The following is a 23,060-nucleotide window of genomic DNA, read 5'->3' as shown; positions in this document are numbered from 1 at the left end:
TTGGGTGCCAAGAATTTCCGACGAAGTCTATCTCCATTACATTCTGAAGTTGAAGCGTTCCTTTGGGCGATGCGCTGCATGATTGGGCATGACTTCAGAGAGGTGGCTTTTTATACCGACTGCTCAGACTTGGTGAAGATGGTGTCTTCCCCTTCCGACTGGCCAGCGTTCTCGGCGTACCTTGACGACATCAAGACTGATAGGGAGGAATTCTCTTCTTTCTCTTTATCTTTAATTTCTAGAAATGCTAATGTAAGGGCGGATTCTTTGGCACGCCAAGCGCGTACATCTCCGCACCAAGTTTTATTTGTAAACGATTTCCCAACCAATTGGCTCGTTTGAGCTGATCTTTTGTTGTCAAAAAAAAAAAAAAAAAAAAAGAATTAAACCAGAAACGGTACATAATTATCACATCAGCTTCCTTGTTGAAATCACAATGAACAAAAGAAAAGGAAACAGATCGATCTAAAGTTTGAAGAGATAGAGGGGATATCGATAAGTTTGGATTGGATATCTGAAGAAATATAATCAATTCTCGAACACATATTTATTTCTGCTACATAGTTTTCTAATATTTAAAAATAATTGATGTACAGTTTTTTTTTGGTAATTATAATTGATGTACATTTAGATAAAAGGTAGAAACTTCCAGTATATATTGCGTACATCATGCTGTTAAAATGTACAAATCGTTTTGCTGTCTGTCTTAAATGTAACAATCAAAACGGAAGCAATTTGTCAAACTTTGAAGAAAAAAGCTAGGGCAAAGAGACAGAAAAGTAATAAAGAAAATATTTAGAACTAGGACTATAACTATAGGATTTGCTTTGGAATTTTATACAAGTGGGCAAGAAAAAAAAAGAAAGAAAGAAAGGACAAATGTAAATGCTGTGATGTGAAACCAAAAATGGTTAAAAGAAAGACTTTAGAGAACGAATAGTCAAGTAATGCGGCTTATTAGAGAGGCTCGATCAATCACATAAATTTGACCTAACACCAACACCCAAACACTTCTCATGAACAGAAATTATGTTGCAAGCCACTACCTTGCTACACCGTTTCATTGCAATTACTTTTAGGAAACTTTGATTTATTAAAATAATGTTTTCATATAATATAAATTTTTTTACTAAGAGTACTGAAAGTAGACATTGATCATAAACACACATTTTATTAATTAATTAATTAATAATGATCATGGCATAAACCGAAATCTAAACTAATCTATTAACTTTGTACTAAAAAAAGAGTTTGATATTTTTATTATGTGAATCATCTAAGTCAGTAAACATCGAAATCTTAATAAAAATGCTCGAATCTTTTTCTCTTTTTGAACTCTATATCTGCCAATCTTTCAACTACTTAACTACTATGTAGTATGTACGTTACATACATATTCATAATCTTCAACAAACTCGTCATTTTTGTTGGATATCCAATGTTTTTTCTGGCAATAGATTTGAACTAGAGCGTTTTATCTCGATTAATTGTATAAAGCAATGACTATAATTTGGTATGTAAACTGATCGAGATTATGATATACATACTAGAACTTAATCCGCGGGACAATATTTTTAATTTTAAAATTTTAAAATTTATCTTGTATTTATTTGTTATTTATTAATTTTAAATATATAAAATTTTACAGGTATTTGATATAAGTATTCAAAGTATAGGATTTTTGTTTTCAAAGTTTTAACCTGTGTGGTATATGTATAATCTAGTAATATATTTATCTCCTAGTACATATCTAAAAGTGTTTTAAAAAAAAAACAATTCCACTTAACTCCCTATATGGGATTAATGCCAACCCGTCTCACCAAAATCAAAATAAGTTTTTGAGTAAAAAAATTAATCAAAATAAGTTTTTATCAAGTTTAATTATGTTAATTGTTTTACCAAATTAGCATACTTTTATAGTTTATAATTTTTCCATGTCAATATATATAGTTTATGATAATTAATAGAATTTTAATTTTTTGGTAATTCCTCAAAAAATAAAAAATAAACCAAATTATATGGGGGTTTTCAACATATTTCATGTGACATTTTATAATTGGATTTTCGGTTTAAAAAATTTATTAATGTTAATATAATTATGGATATTGTAAACTTTTGTTATGGAAAATCTGTTGTATATCATTTAAATTTGAGAAATTGTAGCATCCATAAAAATAGTTTTAGAGATTTAATGGGTTAAAAATTTAATAGGTAGAATTGTTTTTGGAAAAATCGGATTGTATAGATGTTGTTAAGATTTTATGGCAATAAATGTAACAAATGTTGGTTAATTTAAGAAAGTTTAGTATTTGAATTTCTCTACAATATTATTTATGAAATTGTTTTAAGGGTTAATATTGTAAAAAAAATTAAATAAGTAAAACTTAAAGAGCATAAACCAAAATGGACTTCAAAAATATTAATATAATTTATTTATCTATCAAATTAATAGTTACATATACTTTAAAGCATTAGAAGGAGGTTAGATTTTATAATGTATATACAATAATAGTCAAATAATATTTATATCTTAACACACTATACTATGGAAATGATTCGATCATTTGAATATCTAAAATGTATGAACACTCGAAAAAAAATTAAGATGATTTTATAGAAAAATTCAACATATTATGAGCTATCCACACTTTGATCGTCTTCACTGTTAAAAACTCTATCTTGTCTTTTATTTCCCCAAAAGTAATTATTAATTTTCACGACATGACCATACTTTAAAATCATTCGATGTTCCCCAATTTCTTTCACCTTTATCGTTCCCTTTTTTATCATATGTTTAATTAAATTAATTGGCTATATATTCTTTTATGCATATTATTAATCTATCTTAATATTTTTGAAGTACATTTTTATGTCATCCTCTCTTATTTTTGTATTCAAACAAGTCTCAACTAAATTCTCTACAATCCTTACAATCAAACATAATCATTTCTATATTTGATAATATTAATTTCCTATAAACTATCTACCTAATTTAAATCAATATGTTAGACTAAAATATAATTCTCCTTGCACTTTTATTTAATCTTATATTTAATTATTTTAATTACTATTTAATACATAAAGTTAATAAAATTTTAGATTTTTTTCAGCATATGATGTGATTTGAATTTTTATAAATGGATATATATTCTATAATTTTCTTAGGATATTTATAACCAAACAAGTATATCCACATATAGATCTCTAAATACATTTTTAAATTACAATAGGGTGCCATCACTCTTTGGCTTTTTGCCAACTTCGGGTCAGATTTTTAACTAAAATTGTAACTGATTCAATTATCCGGATCCTCCTTAATATTACCGAATATTTTAGGCCAGTTTTAAATCTATAGTGTACTTATTCACATCCAATTAATGTCAATTAATGCCCATTGTATCTTAGGACAGATCTAATTTACATGCCAATTTTTTTGGGTTGTGTTTGACAAAAAGAATTGATAACACAAATTCTGTCATCACATCCCTATAATATAGCAACTAATTCAAGATGAACATATCTTAGGAAATATCTAATTTGCGTTTAATAAACGATTACATATTTGCTAAGTTCTTATTAGCCCTAAATGTACACTATTAATCCAATAATATCAATTGAGAATCAAAATAAGAATATGACATATCATTCATTTCTAAATTGTAACTAACCAAATCATAAAATGTATATTCTCAACTTGCGAATCAAGAGTTTATACAAAACCTATCTACAACCGTTAACAGTATATATATAGATGCAATTCACAATCGACTACAAACACCACAAAACTATTACAATATCATATCAACCAAATAATAGACATGTGGTGTACCACGGAGTAAAACCTAGTTGATAATTATGAATTTACCACATTAACTCGTACTTGATATATGGAGAAGGTTAAAGATCGAGTCTCCATTGAAAGTAATAATGGCTTATTTTTGGGACAAGTATAAGGAAGTCTATATGTATGGCAATATTGAAAAATACTGTATAGGTTAAACGATTAACTCAGATAAAAGTGTACTATAGATTACTTAATTCAATCAGTCTTTAGCATGTGATTACACGGGAAAATGGCCATTTCCGACCTGTACAATGTCAAAAGTGCCAATTTATACCTATACAAACGATCGGTGTCAACTTCTACCTATACTCTATAAAATTCAAATTTCATACCCAATTTTATAAAATAGTGCCAATTTCAAAGTCAATATAAACAAATATTAGTCAAGAGCTGACTCAGATGACACATGTTTGAGGAGGTGGCATCGAGCATCAAAAACGGCGTTGTTTTGATGCTTTAGTTTCGTTTTTTAAAAAATGCAACTGCCTAGAATCGAACCCTGGTCCATTAATCTTTTCATCAGTGCTTTAACCAACTGATCCCATGCACAAAGTTATTCAAAACATTTGGGAACTTTTATGTTTATAACTATATCTGCGTGCGATAATCTCTACTTCTTCATCTTCCTTTTTTTCTTGGCATCGTCAATGGCTGCTGCGTTCTCCATCTAGATCCGCCTCCGTTGGCCCAGTCGCTGATTGTTTCCGTTTATTGTGGTTTTCCAAGATTTAATGTTTTACTTTTTAATTCTTTTAAATTTTGGAGATTCTATGTTCCTCTATGATCATCATCATCATCATCATCACTAGGGTTTCTGTTTTCCAGTCAATTTTGAATGAGGATGCCAAAATTATAAAAACTAGAGAAGTTAGAAAAATTTGATATGTTGTCTCTCTTAGCAAGCAGAGATCGGTTCAAATACTGTGGAGAAGAAAATCAAAGAACCATGGCGGAACAGCTATCGACAATGCCAACAAAGAAAGGAAGAGGAGGAAGGAGGGAGATCGGTCGATATAGTTATAAACATAATCTTTCCATATTATTTTGAATAAGTTTGTGGGATCAATTGGTTAAAGGTTTGTTTTAAACTTTGAGAGACCAGGGTTCGATTCTAAGTAGTTAAATTTTTTTTAAAACGAAACTAAAGCATCAAAACGACATCATTTTTGATGCTCGATGCCACCTCCTCAAATACGTGTCATCTGAGTCAGCTCTTGACTAATATTTATTGATGTTGACTTTGAAATTGGCACTATTTTATAAAATTGGGTATAAAATTTGAATTTTATAGAATATAAATAGAAATTGATGTTTGTATAAATATAAATTGACATTTTTAACATTGTACCGGTTGAAAATGGCCCTTTTCCCGTGATTACACCTATAGATATTTAATTTTGAATACACTTAGCTAACAGAAATAACTTTTTATTAAATGTATGTATTTTATTTTCCACTTTTAGCCGCAATCTCTTTTGTAAATCTGTATGTCCAACCCCGATCTTTAAAATATTATAAAAAATAATACCAAATTAACAATATTACTAATGATACACCTTGCATGCGTTACGCGTATTCGTTCTGTTTGTTTATAATATACATTTAATATTTAAACAAATTTAATCGTCAATTTGTACGAATTTTTCTGGTTGCGGTAACTTTTTGGACTAAAATAAAACGAAACGGAAACAATAGTTAAGAATGAGAGCATGTTCAAAAAGAAATGGTGCTCATTGGCTAAATGATTACTCTCGTGGGCTAAGTCTTGAGATTAGTTTTCTATCATGTCTATTGGGGCTAGCTGACAAAAAAAAAAAAAACACTAGAACTAGAGATAAGAGTATATTAGTTTAGATTATTTCCAAACGTTTGATTGACAAATTCCTTTATATACAATACTACTATAAAAGTTTTTTTAAAATAAACTGATGATTTTCATTGAAATTAAATATCAACTTCAATTTAAAAAAAACAATTACAACCCAAATAAAAAAGAAATACAAGGAAAAAGACAAGAAATATCTAAAAATATACTCCAAAAGAAGAGAAACTAGGGATAAATAATGCAAGATAAAAATTTTAAAAGGAAGCTACTACTATTATAAAAGTTCAAATGGAATAATTTGTTACAAATTCAGATGTGTACGTCCGAGATGGTTGGCCATTAAATCCAACATTTAACGTGTCAAGTGAGGGAAATTGCTAACTTTTTTTGATTTGATAATTATTTTGTTATAAACAAATTAACTATTTTTGGCAAATTTGAAAATTCTGTCAAATAAATTAGTTATTGTATTTATAAAAAAATGCAAAATGATCGTCCCTTCGAATCGACGAAACTTCCCACTCATAACACCTACTTTTAAACCGGACCCATCCTCGTACACTTTTGCTGTTCTTTACTTGGCTTTTATATAAACAAACAGACATTTATATATTGAATTCTAGACAAAACATATCTTTGAGATATATGCGTAACGTACATTACAACATGCTGAAAACACAAGAACTTCATTTTCATATTCACTTATTTCAGATAATTTATAAGTTTGTTCCATTAGCTGAAAGTAATATAGTCAGCACAGATATACATAGTACAGTTTATGTTTATATTAAAGAATTAAAATTTTCATCGAGTTTCACTTTTACCTATAACTCTAAGCTATGCTGATCTATAATATGTTCTCCATTTTTATTGGAAACCCACAAAAATTCTGAGTTGCAGAGTTTGCATGCATGTGCGGACTGCTGTTACAAGAAAATGACAGTTTCTCATTATATTGAGTTTGTGCATGCAGTAAAAGAGATTCCATTTTGATAACTTGAGAGACAAAATTATAACAATAAGCAATTCATAAGAAAACTTCAACAAGTTAAGGGTTTAGGGGTTCTATAATTACCAAACCAATCATAACACTTTCTACTTAATTTCTACAAAATAAGAGAAAATTTAATAGATACGACTGTGTATAAGACTTAATTTTCCATTTTAAGCTTTGCTCCTTTTTTTATTTATTTTTTATTTTGACAAACAGCTTTGCTCCTTAAGGAGGATATAGGCTAGGGGTCAGTAGAGCATAATTGCCCATCATTATCTGCTAATTTTTAAAAACAGACTTCATATTTAAAGAGAATGTCACATAATCTGATCATAAACCCCCTAATTGATGAACTCTACTACCCTAGTCTATATACTCTATAGGCCTCTCAACCATTCTTGATGAGTAAAAAATAAGTTTATAAACACAACAAATTTTAGGATTCTCAAAAACACTTTATTTGTCAATCCTTGATTCCATAGTAATAAGTCTTATAATTGTTAGCTTTGACTCCTATGATTCCTCATACATCATTACAGAGAAGAAAACAAGTGAACGATGAAGCGAAAAGAGTATTAGTTACTCCAAATTAAATCACTTAAGGCAAGGAACTAGAAGCCCATAGAGATCAATCATTTACCAAAAGGGTAAAAAAAAAAAGAGAGAGGAAACAAATAGGCACTTGATTAAGATTCTAGACCATTTTCATAAAGTAACTCCTAAGTTTCCATAAATGTCAACAACATCATCAATTAGATTCTTCTTGGCATGTTGTCATAGTCATTAACGTTAATCAACTCATGAAGTTATACAAAAAGAAACCAAAGCAATCAATGAGTTAATCAACTCATAAACTAATTAACAACGTTTGTTTAAAGTGGCGTTCATATTCTTAGTGCAGAAGAAAGTTGGGTCAAGCTCAAGAACCAATGTTCTTTATGAAAATTCGGGAGAGTATATGAAAGAAATGTTTTGGGGATCCCAAGAAAAGCACACAAAAGAGTGACACAGAACTCAAAGAAGAACAATGACAACACAATCTTTTCTACGAAACATCACTCAAAATAACAGTAGCTCTCACCCCAAATCCCCAAAACCCTCTCATGGCTAAAATAGGAGAAAAAAGAACAGAGTATTCCAAAAGAAGCACAACACTCAAACGACCAAGCACATGCATTATAAAATTCTCTTCCTGCTTTTCCCATTTGATTTTGACTTAATAGAGACAGGACCGCATTACTTGGCCCAGAGAATTAAACTATGTTCTGCCTTCCAATATTCGATACTGAAGCAGTGTCTGTAGTACAAGAGAGGATATAGAAGCTAGAAAGAGAGAGCTATTCATAGACAACTGAGACATTTATGCATTGAATACAGGAATAAGTAGAGTTTGTTATGATTCTCTCAACAAGTAAGCATGTTAGATTTTGTTCAGAAGTTTGCTGGCTAGTTAAGATCACCTATCTGTGGTTGCTGGTAGCTAGGCATCGACTTCAACTGGAGATGGAGATGGAGCAACCTCGAGGCCAGCATTACCACCATGTCCAAACCTCATATGGTGTGCATTCGCCATTGGACCACGCTGTGGCGAGTGAAAGACACTTTAGAACTGCATATGAGACGATTGCATTAATCTTCGAATGATAAATGATAATTCATTTTCTTCCCCCCAATTTGATGATTGGAATAACTTATATTATATTCATATATTATCTCATATTTCACTTTTTTCATGTTAACAATAGAGACTTACTGAGAGACAAATTTTGTCCTATAGAATTAGGTCTCTAAAAATAAATAATATCCAACACGAAGGAAGGACCAAGGTCATTGAGGAAAAAACTAGAAAGTATTTGTTTAAGTTACAATTATAGAAAAAAAAAAGTGTTTTGTTAATGTTCTTTGTCTTGTAGCTGCTCCACTTAGTAAATCTATCAAGTCACAGGTATTGCTGTTGTATCCTAGCTCTGTTCTGTTCCCACCATAACCTCGCATGTGTTTCCCCAAACTTGTCTCGGCTACAAAATAAACCAACATTGTCCTCAATGTTGAGAAAGAGAGTGGTATGTATTTATGTAATATAGCACGTACAATAGGTTTTTGTGTTATGTACCTGAATCGAACACGTCTAAGCTCGCGATTACCATCTGGTAAAGCTCTGATAGTTATGTAGATACCAGGCTCATCTTGTTCTACCCATTCACTTTCCATGTCGCTTGCGTTACTCACTGAGACCTCCTCTGATCGATCTACTGAGCTACTTCTAGCAGAACCATCAATAGATGATGTTTCAGTCTTGGTTCCACTGATGCTAGAGAGCTTTGGTGTTGAAGCAATACCAGAAGAGCCTGGAATATTGCTGCGAGGTCGCTCTCTGTCCAGGGGTGGAGTTACAGGACTGTCCTTTGCGGACTGGATCTGCGACCCCTGGCACAACAAGGTTGTTCCAAACAATCTATTTAGGACCTAAGTACATGATTTTGATTATTGAAGCTTAAAGTTGTAACATTGTATAACCTAAAGAGAGATAAAACACATAAAGCTTTGGTTGTGATAGTCATTTAAAAAAATTGAGCGTTCAATAGTGAAATAGCATTACCTCATCTTCGGATGCAGGAGGAGTTGGAAGCGGCACACTCTGCTGATTGAACTGCTGCACATTGTATAACTCCATAACCTTCTCGAAATTCTCTGCCCACCATCTTTGAGCTTGCCATTTATTGAACATCTCACGACTGCAAGATGTAGCGATTTTAAAACATCACCATCAAGCCTTGAATCAGCCAAACTCTTATTAGCTTAGCAACAAAGGGGAACGTGTCTGACATGTAATACAAAAACTCAGCATCTGCACACCACAAAGAATCTCCAAAAGCTAGATATACCAATTTTGGGGACAAACTATCCATATTTGACGACCATGACAGAAGCTTCAAGCTAGTCTCGGTAATATGGAGCCTAGTGTTTCTTAATTTCAACATAGCGTGAAAACCATTGACAGACAAAGGCTTCTTTAAGCCCAGGGTCATCTGGACTTCAATTGACTCAGCAAAAAACACAAGTAGCAACAGTTCAAGAAGTAAGACCTATCACGCTGGACAATTGTAATACTCATGGATGTGACAAGAAAACTAATCAGATCAAGAATTAAGACCTATCACGCTGTAATAATATAGCAAAAGCAGATCAATTGGTAAACACACGACATTACATTCAGTTCAATATTGGCTAGAAACAATTACCTGAACCGAATCCTCTTTAGATCATTCCCTCCCTGAGGTAATGACACAAATGTGATGAGAACACCTGGCTCCACTTGCGCGACCCATTCCTTGGCCTCGTCCTCTTCCATGAACACTATGGATTCTGTTCGGCCACTCATGGGCGTAGGTGTACCTTCTTCACTAAAAAGCCCTTTTAACCTGGACTCCATGTCCTTCCCCCAAATCTTTGGAGTTGAGCTTGCAGTCCCAGCTCTCTGGTATGCATAATGGAATCTTCCAGAATCCCAAGCAGCATCTGAATCAGCATAGTTTCGGTTCTGATTCCGGTTTGATGTCCCGGAACAGGGTTTGCAGTTTTTGTATGCCCCTGAAGCCTTTACTGCCATGTCCTTTAGCTGAAATGAAACAGTAGTCACATATGTACAAGAGTCACATGCTTTGACAAAAACTAACAGATAAGAGAGTAACTGACAATTCAGAGGAATAAATGTTTCAAGAATTAATCATAAAAACTCAAAAGAAAGAAATACAGATTAAGACTAGGAGTCAAGTCTCTACCAAACCACGAGTCTATGTCTTTTTTTAATTTGTTTTGTCATTTTCTCTTTGAACCAAACAATCCATGAAAGTGAACCAACTCGGAAAGATACAAGACTAATCTACCTGTGACGTCAGTGATTTAATCGCCTGCTTAGTCCTAGGGGTCCCAATAACTCCATCTTCTTCATCGTCTTGTTGAGTAGATCCGCCATTGTTGGTGTTAAGCTGCTTCGTGCACGCTATACACGTCAGCATCTCTTTCACACTACACGAGCCCTAAAATATTCCTGAGATCATTAACCCAGAAAAAAAAATCACATTTTGAGCAAAACCCAGATCAAAACTATGAATTAAGAAAAGACTCCAAAACCCAAAATCACGATTCTTGCTCAGTGCAGATACTAAAGAGGGAAAAAAAAAAAGAAAAAGACTTACACTTGGAAGAAGGCTCCGAGATCACAGTAACGCAGCGATGAAGAGCTCAAATTGAAACCGGGTAAAATATGACCGTTACGCCAGAGACAAATTAGGGCACACAGATCTGTAGATCAAACCCATTAATTCGCATTAAACTCTCTTTATCTCTCTCTCTCTTGCTTCTTCGTCTGGTTCAAAGCGACAGAGAGAATGAGAGCAGTGTCAAAGTATCGATCTTTCTCTCTCTCTCTCTCTCACACACTGTAGAAACACAAAGCTGAAGAAGCAGAATCTGCGGATTTGGGGAAAAAGTGAAAGAGAAAAAAGCTTTGAGATTTGGGCTTTTTGAGTTCGTTGGACACTGCAAAACACGAAGAGTGTGGTCTACTGTGTTTCTTATTGATCCTCTGTGTCACATGCCCCACTCTTTTATTAATGATTTTTTTTATATAACCAAAAAGACAACAAAAATAAAAAGAAAAAAACTTGTACACAACGGGAAAATATTAATTGCACTGTTGAACTATATTTATTACCGTTAACTATATATAACATCATTCAAAATATTTGGACTATTTATGTTCTTTTTACCCTTGTTTGCTTATGATTTTAAATGTTAACAAGGTAGATTTAAAAAGATGTTAGATTGATTTACTTGCTTGCATTGTTAACTGCACTGTTGAACTATATTTAGCCTACTTTAAATCGATTAAATTTATTTTTTTAATCGTAACAGTCACGTAAATCTTATTTACATACATAATATAATGCAAAAAGATACGAGCATTTTGTGAATAATATTATCAGAGGAGAAATTAATTCCAAAATGAGCATTTTGTGAAGTTTATGAATCAGAAAAACATTTAATAAACACATAAATTTTCTCTTAACGCCAATCACATTACTCTATAAAAGACTTTGTTTTCTATAAAATTGATAAAAGGTGTGAAATGATTTGCTCTAAAGTCTAAAGACTCTAAACGATGAAACTATAATGATAGAGCGTGCAACTAAGCCTTAACGTTAAAATTTCAAAAAGCGATGATTATAATATAAATTCTTGTAGAATTGTTCCCCACCTACACCTCACAATACTTCTTACCCATCTTTTTATTCTCCTCGAAAGTTCAAGCCTTTTGATTTAATTATGAGTTTTATTAAAACTCCAAGTACAACTTCCACATCATCAGGCGCAAGACATATCATGCCTTCTCAAAAGTCAATATAAAGGTCACTTTCTGTTTAATGTAAAAATTATTCTTGTTTGAATGTGCCAATGGCCATGTACTTTAGATTTTTTTTTTTTTAAATATTTAAACACTTACAAGAAAAAATTAACTAAAATGCTGTTAAAAATATATATATATATATATACTGATTAAAATTTTCAATTAACAAAAACAAAAAATGTATATCTCTAGAATATATGCAGAAAATTTCGAGATAGTTTTTCTAAAGATATTATATTTTTTTTAACAAACAAAAAAAGATATTATCTTTTTAAAAAAAAATTCTTGTTTTTACTAAAGATATTAGTTGGTTAAAAAAGTTAATGGATCATAAGAAACGGCCCAATAACTGAATGATACGCTGTTCCGTAGCGTAGGAGATCATATACCCCTCGCGTCGACCAAACCGATCTGTTTCTGTTCGTCTTATGTTCTTCCCTGAATTTGCTCATTGCTTTAAAAAAGGATCAAATCAAAATCTCTTCTCTGGAGATTTGATTTGTTGGTGACTCCTTTACCGCGATTCTCTCCGCAACTCGCCGGTAAACCCTAACTCTGTCCGGGAAAAAACCCTAAATTCGCCGCGGTGGAAATTATCACCGTCGTCTCATCTTAGCATTGTTTTATTTTAAAGGCTGGTTTGTTGATTCCAGCTTTATTGAGAGGTAAATATTATTTTCCCAAGTCTCTCTGTTATATTTTCAGATTCTGATATTTTTTTCGCCTTCAGCTTTACTTATTCCTGAGGAACTTGTTTGAGAATTTGGTGATTTAGTTGGTTGATTAAGGGTTTCTATCTGTTGTGCTCTGTATTGGATTTGGAGCTGAGAGTAATGATTTCTTTGTTTGATGTATCAAGTCAATTTTTTTGTGTGTGTTCGTAGCAGTGAATCACGTTCAATGTAACCTTTTTAAATCTGTGTTTTTCTCATTACAGAACAGTTATGGCCTTATGGGCTTCAAATGCTTGGTTAGGGGATAGAACACCAATTTTCAAGTTTTATGCTTTTTATCCCTACAATTACTAGGGGGCAGTTTTTTTTTTTTTTTGGTTTGTTGTTGTTCCCATGGCTCAATCGGAGTTACTTTATGGTTTCTGCTCTGCACTTTATTTCTATATCTACCGCCGAACTTGCTGATCATTCACATTGCTTCTCTGTATAGTTTTTAGTTGACTAAACCCCCAGTAATATGGTTTTATTGAATTAGATTTATGTATGGACTTGACTATGACATTTAAGTTGTATCGCACTTAGAAATTTTTTAAGGAGTTTCAATGCCGGCAAGAATGCAAATTGGAGGCCAGTATGTATCCCACCCTCATAGTTCCATGAGATCGGACAAATTAAAAACATAAGTTAGTTTGTCTCTTTTTCACTCAACAGGATAAGGCAACTATGAAGCCTGGTCTTCACTCGACCTCTTCATCCAATGGATTTCCACACAGAATAGTTGAAAATGAGCCAGGGGTGAATAAGGCACATCCGTCTGTGGACAATACAGGTGTTGTATAATATGCTTATAGATATATACATGTATATTTTTATTCTGATCTAGCACCAACATCATGATGTTCTGCATTCTTTTGTTTGTTGATACATATGTATAGAGAACGGTTGGGAAGCTGGAAGTGCGGATACTCCTTCTCACGAGCTGTTATTGTATTTCACAACTTGTAAGATTGGACATCAGGTAGAAGTTCACCTTAAAAATGGATCCGTTTACAGTGGCATATTTCATGCTGCGAATGTGGAGAAGGATTTTGGTAAGGCTCTAAATGGGAACCTTGTTTGTTCCTTTTGAGATGTGATATATTATAAGCAGAGGTCACTTTTTTGGCCTCTTACAAACTGCTTTGAAACTTTCAGGAATTATTTTGAAAATGGCATGCTTGATTAAGGATTCGCGAGGAACAAAATCCCGTTCTTCGCTTGTCAGCAACCCACCTTCAAAGCTACTCATTATCCCTGCTGAAGAACTTGTGCAAGTTATAGCTAAGGTGTGTACACTTTTCTTGCAGCTGGGATTGGGTTTTTTTATGTTCATGTCAAGGCACTAGAATGTTAGAAAGACTACTTCATGTATTGACATTGTTATCCTCTTGTCATTGCTCTTTGTGTTAGGACCTTCCTGTATCCAGCGATAAGGTCTCAAATTCTGTTCCATCCGAGAAATCTTTAGAGCTGTTAACAGACTCTCTGATATCACAGTTTTATAATGTTGATGTGGAAAGAGAGCTGAAACCTTGGGTACCTGATGAAGATGTTCCAGACTGTTCAGATCTGGAGAATGTGTTTGATGATCCTTGGAAGAGGTAGTGACTGTATTCTTTAAAGTAGGATATTGTCCTTTTTTGTTTTAGGATTTCTAATTTCTGATTTAGAATCTGTTTAGTTTGAGACCTCCATCCTCAGTGGGTTAACCGGTGCTCATTTCTCATTCTTTCATCATATACACTCTCTGGGTTGAACGACACCTCTTATAACATATCTTATATGTGATGATATCATAGGGGCTGGAATCAGTTTGAGGTCAATAAGACTTTATTTGGAGTAACAAGCACTTTTGATGAGGAACTGTATACCACAAAACTTGAGAGAGGTCCTGGAACGAGGGAGCTAGAAGAGCAAGCCTTGAGGATTGCGAGAGAGATTGTGGGTGAGAATACCCAAGATCTTCATGTAGCAGAGGTGAAATGACAAAATGTTTTATGTGCCACTTGAATTTTTACGTTGCATCTTTGTACCATATCTACCTTCTAATGGTTCATGCATGCAATCATCTTACACAGGAAAGAGGGCTCCAGCTTAGTGGAAAATTTGATATTGATGAGGAAACCAAATACTCATCGGTCTGTACGCTAAATAGGTTTGATGATACATGTTACGAAGAGGAAGAAGAAGAAGACATATTGTTGGATTGCTGCAACAATTTGACTTTTGGTGACTCATCTGCTTCTGATGGCAAGAAACCTGTTTCAACTGGCAAGGTCTGTGAAGGATCATGGATATGGTTGAGTTCTTCACTGGTAGTAGTTTCTAGGAGAATCATTGGTTATATTGCCATTTTTTGTCCTTCAGGGTGACAGCCGGCAATTACGGAATAGCAAATTCATAGACCAGAGCTGGTCGAACTCAAATAAGCATACTCTCCCGCTTATGTCCCAACAGCCATCCAAAGATTTTCCTGTTGGAGGGAATATCAGGTCTTTTGTCCTTGGAATAGTTATTTTTTAAAATATTTTTTCATTAAACTATTAAGTTTCTGAAAGCTCGTTCTAACAGGAATGAGAGCCAGCTGGGTGAGCGAAGAACCAGCAAATTCCTAGGAGCTTCCCATTTTAAAAAGGTATGTTAACTCTTTCGAGCATCTACTCTTGATTGCATTTGGCATTTGCATAACCATTATGTATAACACTGTTCTGTTTGCTTCAATCTGTATGAACACAGCCATCCGAGGAATCAGTGTCTGGTCTTGAAGGTATGTGCAACTTCAGCTTATCGTATCTATCTACTTCCTTTTCATCTGAAATGTTGATACGCATTGAATTTCCAACTAAGTATTTTCATGCTACCTCAAGATATCAATGAAGATGCACCACCGTCTGTGAGGCCAAGTTTCACTGACGGAGGACTCTTTCTACTCCCAGACAGATCGAAATCTGAGAGCTCCTCTGGGTGGCCTGGAAGCTCCATCTCTAGAAATTCAGAAAACTCTGCAGCTTCCCCAGCATCAAATCGTCCAATACTATCACCATGCTCTTCGATTGGTTCTTTATCTTCAGAAAAGTCTACACTCAACCCAAATGCTAAGGTTTTTTTTCTCCTGGTGCTTAGGTTTATCATCTAACTTGTCCATAATACTCTAAAACTCTTACTAACGAAGGTCTGATCAGGAATTTAAACTGAACCCCAATGCAAAGAGTTTCAAACCATCTCCATCAGCTACTACACGTCCTCAATCTCCAGTCTCAGAGGGGTCATTGTATTACCCTCCTCTTCCACCGATGCCAGGATTACATCTTCGATATGGAGTAACTTTTCTTTCTTCTTTATCTGCCCTTAATGATCAAACGCCGAAATGATGATTATTTCTGATTCAACAAAATTGAAAATTGACAGATGGGAGCAGCATTTCCTGGACAACAACAACTTCCAATGATGTATAATAATACAACACAGCTTGGTCCAAATCAGACATATTATTCTCCAAATGGTCCACAGGTTTGTTTATTGCTAGAAAAACCATGACTCAAAAATTCTTCCACCTTCTTCTCTCTATTGTAAAACTGAATCTTGGAATCAATGGCAAACAGTACCCACAACAGATGATGGTTACTCCGCAGAGACCACTCCTGTTCATGCCGCCAACGCCGTACCAACCTGTAAACTATCATCCTTCATAGTTTTTGCTTTGTCTAGTTACAAAAATAAAATAAAAACGCTCGAAAGAGTTGAGAGTTTACTGACATGTTTGCTTTTTATTGCAGGAAATGCCATATAAAGGAAGAGACTCTTATTAGCTTTTGTTCAAAACCATCATGGATGGTGGTGGCAGAAGGTCTCTCGAATAATCCTTCTGATGGAATGAGTTCCATTAATTTTATTTACTTTATTTTGATTTCAAGCACCGAATCTTTTCATTTTTATTTAATTATTTTGATTTAAAAAAAATTGATGAATGGGTATGTATGATGGTCCCTTTATGAGGATAATTTAACAAAACACATTGTGATGTGATGGTGATTTAGTTGTGTTTAGGTATAGACTAGATTTTACAACAGATTCGTGCTGATCTCATTTCTTTATTCACTTGTGTCTCCATTCAAACTTTAACGTTAATCTTTAGATGTATGACATATTCTGTGTTTGAGGTTTTTTTCTTCTATAATAAAACAGGTTAGGTAGGCAAAAAAATACCTTTTTCTTTAATTTTGTATACATTACTTAAAAAGAAAAATGAACGATTGTAGTTCAATCTTACATATACGTGTTAAGACACGGTAGGGACAAAATGGTGTGTCTATGATTGGAGTTTGAAAGCGTGATGTTTAGATTTTGGGATTATTAGATTAATGGGTTTAGTCATGTCTTGTCTTATGCTTCGTATTTTCGTATTATATTAATCAATCTTATTGCGGTGAGTTAAGTAAAGATCTAGGTTAGGGGAGATTTCGTTTGTCGTCTTTGAATACTATTAATTAATGTCTATAAAAACATTAGCACAATCAAATAATTGAGTCTTAAGAACTTCTAGATTCTGTTGATGATATTATAATAATATTTTGAGGTAACACCTGTACTGTTGTAAACTCTTTCGAAGCATGATGATAGTTACGCATTTCTTTTCTCTAAAGCAAATAATATGGTGTACGTAGCAAACACAATACTGACATAGTCACATTTTACTCCGATTAGTTTATTAAAAAGTTATTTTATTGAATTAAAGATGTTCTCTCGCCCGGAATCGATAAGACCATAAGCTCAGAATTCAACATAGTCTTAGGTATTCTGGTATTCGATCGGATTCGATTCAGATCTTCGGATTTTCGGATTTTCGAATCTATAAATATAAAATCCATTCAGATATTTTATAGAATCATGTCGGATTCGGGTTTTACCCAATCGGATTCAGATAATTTCGGGTTTACTCGAAGTCCGATAAATTTCTCACCAAACTCGTGCCTAGACTCATATCCATATGACTTTGTAGCTAATTTCTCATCAACCACAAGCCTACGCACCTTGAAGCTTTTCGAAAGCAGCAACAATTATGATAAAAAGGGTCTAGCTTTAGAAAATGAAACCGTTTTTCTCTAAATCAGCTCTCAATTTCGTATAACTCACAAGATTCCCATTGTGAGCAACACGAACAAAGCCAAATCCATAATCAGCGACGAAAGGATGAACGTTCTTGAGCATGGAAGAACCAACGGTGGAGTACCTAACATAACTGATGACGATGTCTCCTGGTCGAGTTGGGATTCGTTGAACACCTGAGAGACCAAAGGTAAGGGATTAGCTGATTAGGGATTTAAGGTTAAGAATACATACATATTATATATGTGTTTATATATATTCGGATTAGTTCGGATTGACTTCGGGTATCAGATAATACTGAACCCGATCGGGTATCTGATCTTCATAAATCCCAAATCCGATCGCGTATTATTGAACACCCTAACCCGAACTGAACTGCTTACTTTGGGTCGGGTTCGGGTTCGGATATCAGATTCGGTTAAAATGCCCAGGGCTAATTCAACACATGCATATAGGCTGAACCATAGATCCTAGATACGCTAGCATAACTGCCACAAGGATTAATTAATGAGCGAAATCTCTTAATTTGTGTTAATACTTTGATCGATTTCAACAAAAAAAAGTGGAAAATGGAGGAACTCTTCTCCCTGAAAGAAATTAACCTTATTTTGGGAATTAAACTAAGCTTAAATGCTTCGAGGGACGGTTATTTTTGGACCTTGACAAAGTCTGGAAACTAAACTGTTAAGTCTGGATACGAATCCGCAAGAGCTATCTCTAGCCCTGTTTGCAAACTCCCTCCTTAGGGGCCTAGTGTTACGACACTCAAGCCGCAAACATGGAAGTTAAAAACATCATGAAAGCTGAATCATTTTGTGTGGTAATGTGTGACTAGGTGCTTAGCAACATACTAACGCTTATATTATCGCCATATTGGTAGAGATAAGGATTGTCCTATGTGGAGCGGAGGAGGAAACTATAAAATATGGGCGTGGTAGAGACTTTGGTGCACTTGATCAAAATCTACGGACATTCCCTTAAGTGTTGTGATCATGTAAAAGCCTATCCCTTTTACATGCAGAGTTAGATACCCTTGTTTGGGCTATGAAGTGCTTATTAGCCTTGGACTTGGATAAAATTTTTTTTTTACGAATTGTTTAGACCTCCTAAAGATGACGTATAATATCAAAGATTTGCCAACATTTTCATCAGAATTGAAGGACGTTACTCATTTTAGAGATCGATTTGCTAATTTTAGTATTAGATATATTTCTTTAGAGGATAATATTCATGCCGATAAACTTGCGAAATGTGCAAGAACACGAAGTTTTTGTTTTTTTCTCATATATGCTTATCGGTACTCTAGTTGGCTCTTTTTCGAACATACTCATCTCCAATAACTTAATATGTAGGGTATAATTGTAAAAAAAAAAAAATAACTTCCTTTATTTTACATATATTGTTAATGTTTTCTTTTTCTTTTGTCATGCTAATAATTACTACTATACAGAGTTTGTGGATTAAATGCAGAGAGATACTGCAGAAGAAACTACCAAATTAGGATTCATCGGTTTGTGTTTTTGGGGAAGCTGTGATGTGCTGTGCATCAAGAAATGTGAATAAAGAAAGAAAACTGAAAAAGGGATCTTCGCTTTGCTTGACTTGCAAAAACAATTTCATTTATTCGCTTAAATGCAATATTGATTGCGCTATAAAGAGATGTTGACAACCTTCCACTTAAACTTTTGCTTTTGTATTTAAAAATAAAAATAAAAACAGACCTTCTTACAAAAACAAAAAAGACAGATGAAAAAAACACGTTTAGATAAAAATACCTACCTTTCACTATAATATACAAAATATGTTATTCTGCACATTTGTTATGAAACAACGTAGGAGTAGAATATGATTCTTAAAACCTTTGAACCTTAGAATCCCTGTAATTTTTCTTATAAAACAAAATAAAAAATGTAACATTTCCATAAAAACTACACAAAGCAAAACATGTAGTATCACTGTTTTAAAGTTCAAGTATAGTTTTACTAACCAAATAGGCATTATAAAATAGGGTAAATTTCATAAAATAGCAACTGTTCATGTTTTTTTATTCACTTTAAGTCAAAGTGAAAAACACTTTTCATGTGTTAGCCACCTCCATAGTTCTGGACAACTAAACCCTTGAAGCAAAGAAACTAAACACTTATACTTATTAAGTCAGTTAAAATTGTTTCCCTTTGAGTGACTAAAATCTGGTTGCTACAATATAATTGTTTCAACTAAATCTGGTTGCTACAATATAATCTGGTTGTTACAATATAATTTTTTCTTTGAATATAATTGTTTCAACTAAATGACTAAAATCTGGTTGCTACAATAACCACATAAGGAAAAGAAAAAAATTATATTAGTCAGTTGCTACAATACTCATACAAAACAATTAAAAAATATTAAAAACAATTATATTATTTTGATTTCTGTTTTTTTTTTGTTTTCATATTTTCTCTCTTTTTACTTTCCTAATTATTTTTAGTTTTTAACTTTGAATTCTAATTCGTTTTTTTCTATCCTTTAAGATCCAATTTACTATATATATATATATATATATATATATATATTTTTTTTGATTTCTTATTCTATTTGTTTTTTAACTTTGAATCTTATTATATTATTGAAGAAGACAATTTCATATTAGTATTACTACGTATACACTATGTTTTTATGTGCACGTACACATTTGAAATAATTGCTATGCATATAAAACCTTATTTGCAGCATGTATTTTACAAATATACCATCAAATTTTTTTCAATAATATGTTTATAAATTAAATCATCATTGTATTGAATATACCTCATGTACGCCTATCACTAAGTTATATATGGGCTATGTTCTTTTCACGATCGCTGCCACACCTCCGGCGACCAATAAATTACACTGAATTTCTCTTTTCCAGTCCCTGCTCTCTATTTTTCTTTGTTCATTTCATTTGTTGTCGCTGGTGTTGCTCGTTTTTCCAGCGAATGTTGGAAAGACTAAAGAGTGTCGTTGCGACTGCTTTTACGGTGTTGCCGGTGTACTCCCTCTAACTTGGATCTCAAGTTAATTGTATTTTTTAGTCGCTGACCGCTAATCCAGAACATCTATGTTTTAGTTACTTCTCTATTTTTTAATTACTCGTATTTTTTAGTCGTTGATTAAACTTGTGACAATACTAAGTCAGAACATCTATGTTTAAGTCAATACGATCATGTACGTAAATGTTTTAGAGTTTATTATTTATGTTTATATAAATATTGTGTACGTTTAAGTCAATATCGTGTACGTTCACGGTTTAGGGTTTAATGTTTAGGGGTTGTTGTACATATAAGTCAATACAAAGATTGTGTACGTATTTTTTGTCAAAGAGCTACGATTGTGTACGTATTTAGTCTAGGGTTTTATGTAGGCGTTGTGTATTCCATGTAGGCATTGTGTATGTAATTATTCTTATTATGAATTGTGTCTTTAGATACAATTTTAAATATTAACATAACCATGTACATACATAATATTAATTTGTATGTTTTGTGTACATACACATTTAAATAGTTTTCATTTTAATTAATTTTTGATGTAACATACTAGAAAAAAACATTTAAAAACATGTATGTACGTGAGTTAATATGGACTTGAGAGACGAGATAACGATCATGATAGGAAAAACGATTCATTAAATCTTGTGTGGGGCCAATTAGAGAGGTTAGTCAAACAATCATACACAAACATATATATATATATGTACACTATTGAGTAGTGGTTATGTGACACCCTGATTTCAGAGACTTACGGAGAGGTTTAAAAGAAAATTGTAACACCCTAGTTTCAGAGACTTGCGGAGAGGTTTAAAAGAATTGATTTGGCCACCTATGTCACAAAAGTGCACTTATCTTTTTGGTCAAGGGGCCTAAGAGAACTCCAGAGTTAAGCGTGCTTGAGCTGGAGTAGTCTCAGGATGGGTGACCTTCCGGGAAGTGACTGTCGGAACTGTGCGAGTGAGGACAAAATACAGGGAAAGATCATTTGGTGATTTGTAGGGACGATAACAAGTCTTTAAAACCTCTCGGACGTAGCAAACCGGCCGTCAGATATAGATGGGCTCACGGTCCTAGTGAGAGAACGTGAGGCCTGTTAAGGAAAGTAGGCCCATGAACTGGGATTGGACATGGAGTCCACTAAGAGGTGGCAGTCGGGGCGTTACATGTTATAAGTAAAGGTTATGTATGTTAGAACAATATATATATATATATATATATATATATATATATATTTTAATTGCTAAGTCAAAATAATACTTATATTTTATATAATTTGTTTGGGTTCACTTAGTTTGAAATTGAGTTAACAATAAATTATTTGTCGACAATGAAATAAATAACAAAAAAAAGAAGATATTTATGAATATGAGCAATTCCACTTTCTGTATCATAGATTCAAAAACCCAAACCCGAATCCAATCTATAACTTAAGTTTCTGTTGTATATACATAGCATCGTAGAAATTCTAACATACATACACAACAACAAATAAAATGACACAAAATAATTGGTGTACTAAATTTCCAATTTATCACCACATAATAAATCCAAAAGACAAATGTAAGCACTTAGGGTTAATTTTACTCTTTTTTCCCAGCCATAGATGTCTTACAGAAATCATCAAGTTCTTAAACCTTTGGTGGAAACTTGATTTTCCATTGATAATTGCTAGAACAGTACATTCCTATGGTGTTGATCAACACTCTCAACTAGAAACTTGTTCACATGCGTAACATCTAGGAAGATGACATTGGTAGGTTTATTGTGCATTTAACATTCCTATAAACTCTAGTTGCATCATACAAAATATTACAATATATATATATATAGGTAATATAAAACGACAAGATATTTAACGTTTTTATTTTGCAAGACTTGGTATGAATGTGTATGTTTAAATCAATATATTCATGTACATATATGATGTATAGTTCGTTTTTAGTTGTTCTATGTACGTTTAAGTCAATAAAGTCATATAGGTACATAATTTTTTTGTGTATGTACATAATGTTTTTTGTGTTCGTCCATAAGTCTATAACAAATGAAAGGTATAATTGTAATTTCCCAGTCATCTTCAACCTAAGTTCTCTCTTTTGCTACCCTAATTTTGCTGCCGTCATTTTCAGTTTTTCATACTCCTTTGTTTTTTTTACC

At 33.1% G+C, this 23,060-nt stretch overlaps 2 protein-coding genes across 6 annotated transcripts; one reads left to right on the top strand and one right to left on the bottom strand.

The window, feature by feature from the left end:
- Positions 1-8,416: 8,416 nt before the first annotated feature.
- LOC104778357 (protein Brevis radix-like 3) lies at positions 8,417-11,268 on the bottom strand. Of its 2 annotated transcripts, none has more exons than XM_010502787.3 (6): positions 10,863-11,268; positions 10,551-10,714; positions 9,906-10,282; positions 9,263-9,398; positions 8,777-9,090; positions 8,417-8,681 (listed from the first exon to the last, which is right to left on the bottom strand). In XM_010502787.3, the coding sequence occupies exons 2-6, from the start codon at positions 10,680-10,682 to the stop codon at positions 8,603-8,605; spliced, it is 1,038 nt and encodes a 345-aa protein (XP_010501089.2). In that variant the 5' UTR covers positions 10,683-10,714; positions 10,863-11,268; the 3' UTR covers positions 8,417-8,602. The 2 variants fall into 2 exon arrangements, with proteins under 2 accessions (XP_010501089.2, XP_087363247.1); XM_087507121.1 differs by having other exon boundaries at positions 8,777-9,129; positions 10,863-11,260.
- Positions 11,269-12,403: 1,135 nt separating this feature from the next.
- On the top strand, positions 12,404-16,880 carry LOC104778356 (polyadenylate-binding protein-interacting protein 3). Of its 4 annotated transcripts, none has more exons than XM_010502786.3 (15): positions 12,404-12,738; positions 13,459-13,576; positions 13,683-13,838; positions 13,942-14,072; positions 14,197-14,387; positions 14,586-14,763; positions 14,865-15,062; positions 15,154-15,278; positions 15,358-15,421; positions 15,523-15,553; positions 15,654-15,886; positions 15,969-16,106; positions 16,195-16,296; positions 16,389-16,457; positions 16,563-16,880. In XM_010502786.3, the coding sequence occupies exons 2-15, from the start codon at positions 13,471-13,473 to the stop codon at positions 16,593-16,595; spliced, it is 1,755 nt and encodes a 584-aa protein (XP_010501088.2). In that variant the 5' UTR covers positions 12,404-12,738; positions 13,459-13,470; the 3' UTR covers positions 16,596-16,880. The 4 variants fall into 4 exon arrangements, with proteins under 4 accessions (XP_010501088.2, XP_087363245.1, XP_087363244.1 ...); XM_087507119.1 differs by having other exon boundaries at positions 12,437-12,738; positions 15,723-15,886; XM_087507118.1 differs by having other exon boundaries at positions 12,487-12,738; positions 13,436-13,576.
- The last annotated feature ends 6,180 nt before the right edge of the window (positions 16,881-23,060 follow it).

Source organism: Camelina sativa, chromosome 3 (genome assembly GCF_030686135.1).
Source record: "Camelina sativa cultivar CO46 ecotype springtype chromosome 3, ASM3068613v1".
Classification (NCBI taxonomy): Eukaryota; Viridiplantae; Streptophyta; class Magnoliopsida; order Brassicales; family Brassicaceae; genus Camelina; species Camelina sativa.
This window is presented reverse-complemented; position numbering and strand designations above follow the sequence as displayed.

Coding starts and splice junctions, on each gene's coding strand:
- LOC104778357 (XM_087507121.1), bottom strand. CDS start 10,682: ATGCTGACGTGTATAGCGTGCACGAAGCAGCTTAACACCAACAATGGC. Junction 9,130..9,262: donor CTCCTGCATCCGAAGATGAG/GTAATGCTATTT, acceptor TCATGTACTTAG/GTCCTAAATAGATTGTTTGG. Junction 8,682..8,776: donor CTTAGACGTGTTCGATTCAG/GTACATAACACA, acceptor TTTATTTTGTAG/CCGAGACAAGTTTGGGGAAA.
- LOC104778356 (XM_010502786.3), top strand. CDS start 13,471: ATGAAGCCTGGTCTTCACTCGACCTCTTCATCCAATGGATTTCCACAC. Junction 13,577..13,682: donor TCCGTCTGTGGACAATACAG/GTGTTGTATAAT, acceptor ACATATGTATAG/AGAACGGTTGGGAAGCTGGA. Junction 15,063..15,153: donor AACCTGTTTCAACTGGCAAG/GTCTGTGAAGGA, acceptor TTTGTCCTTCAG/GGTGACAGCCGGCAATTACG.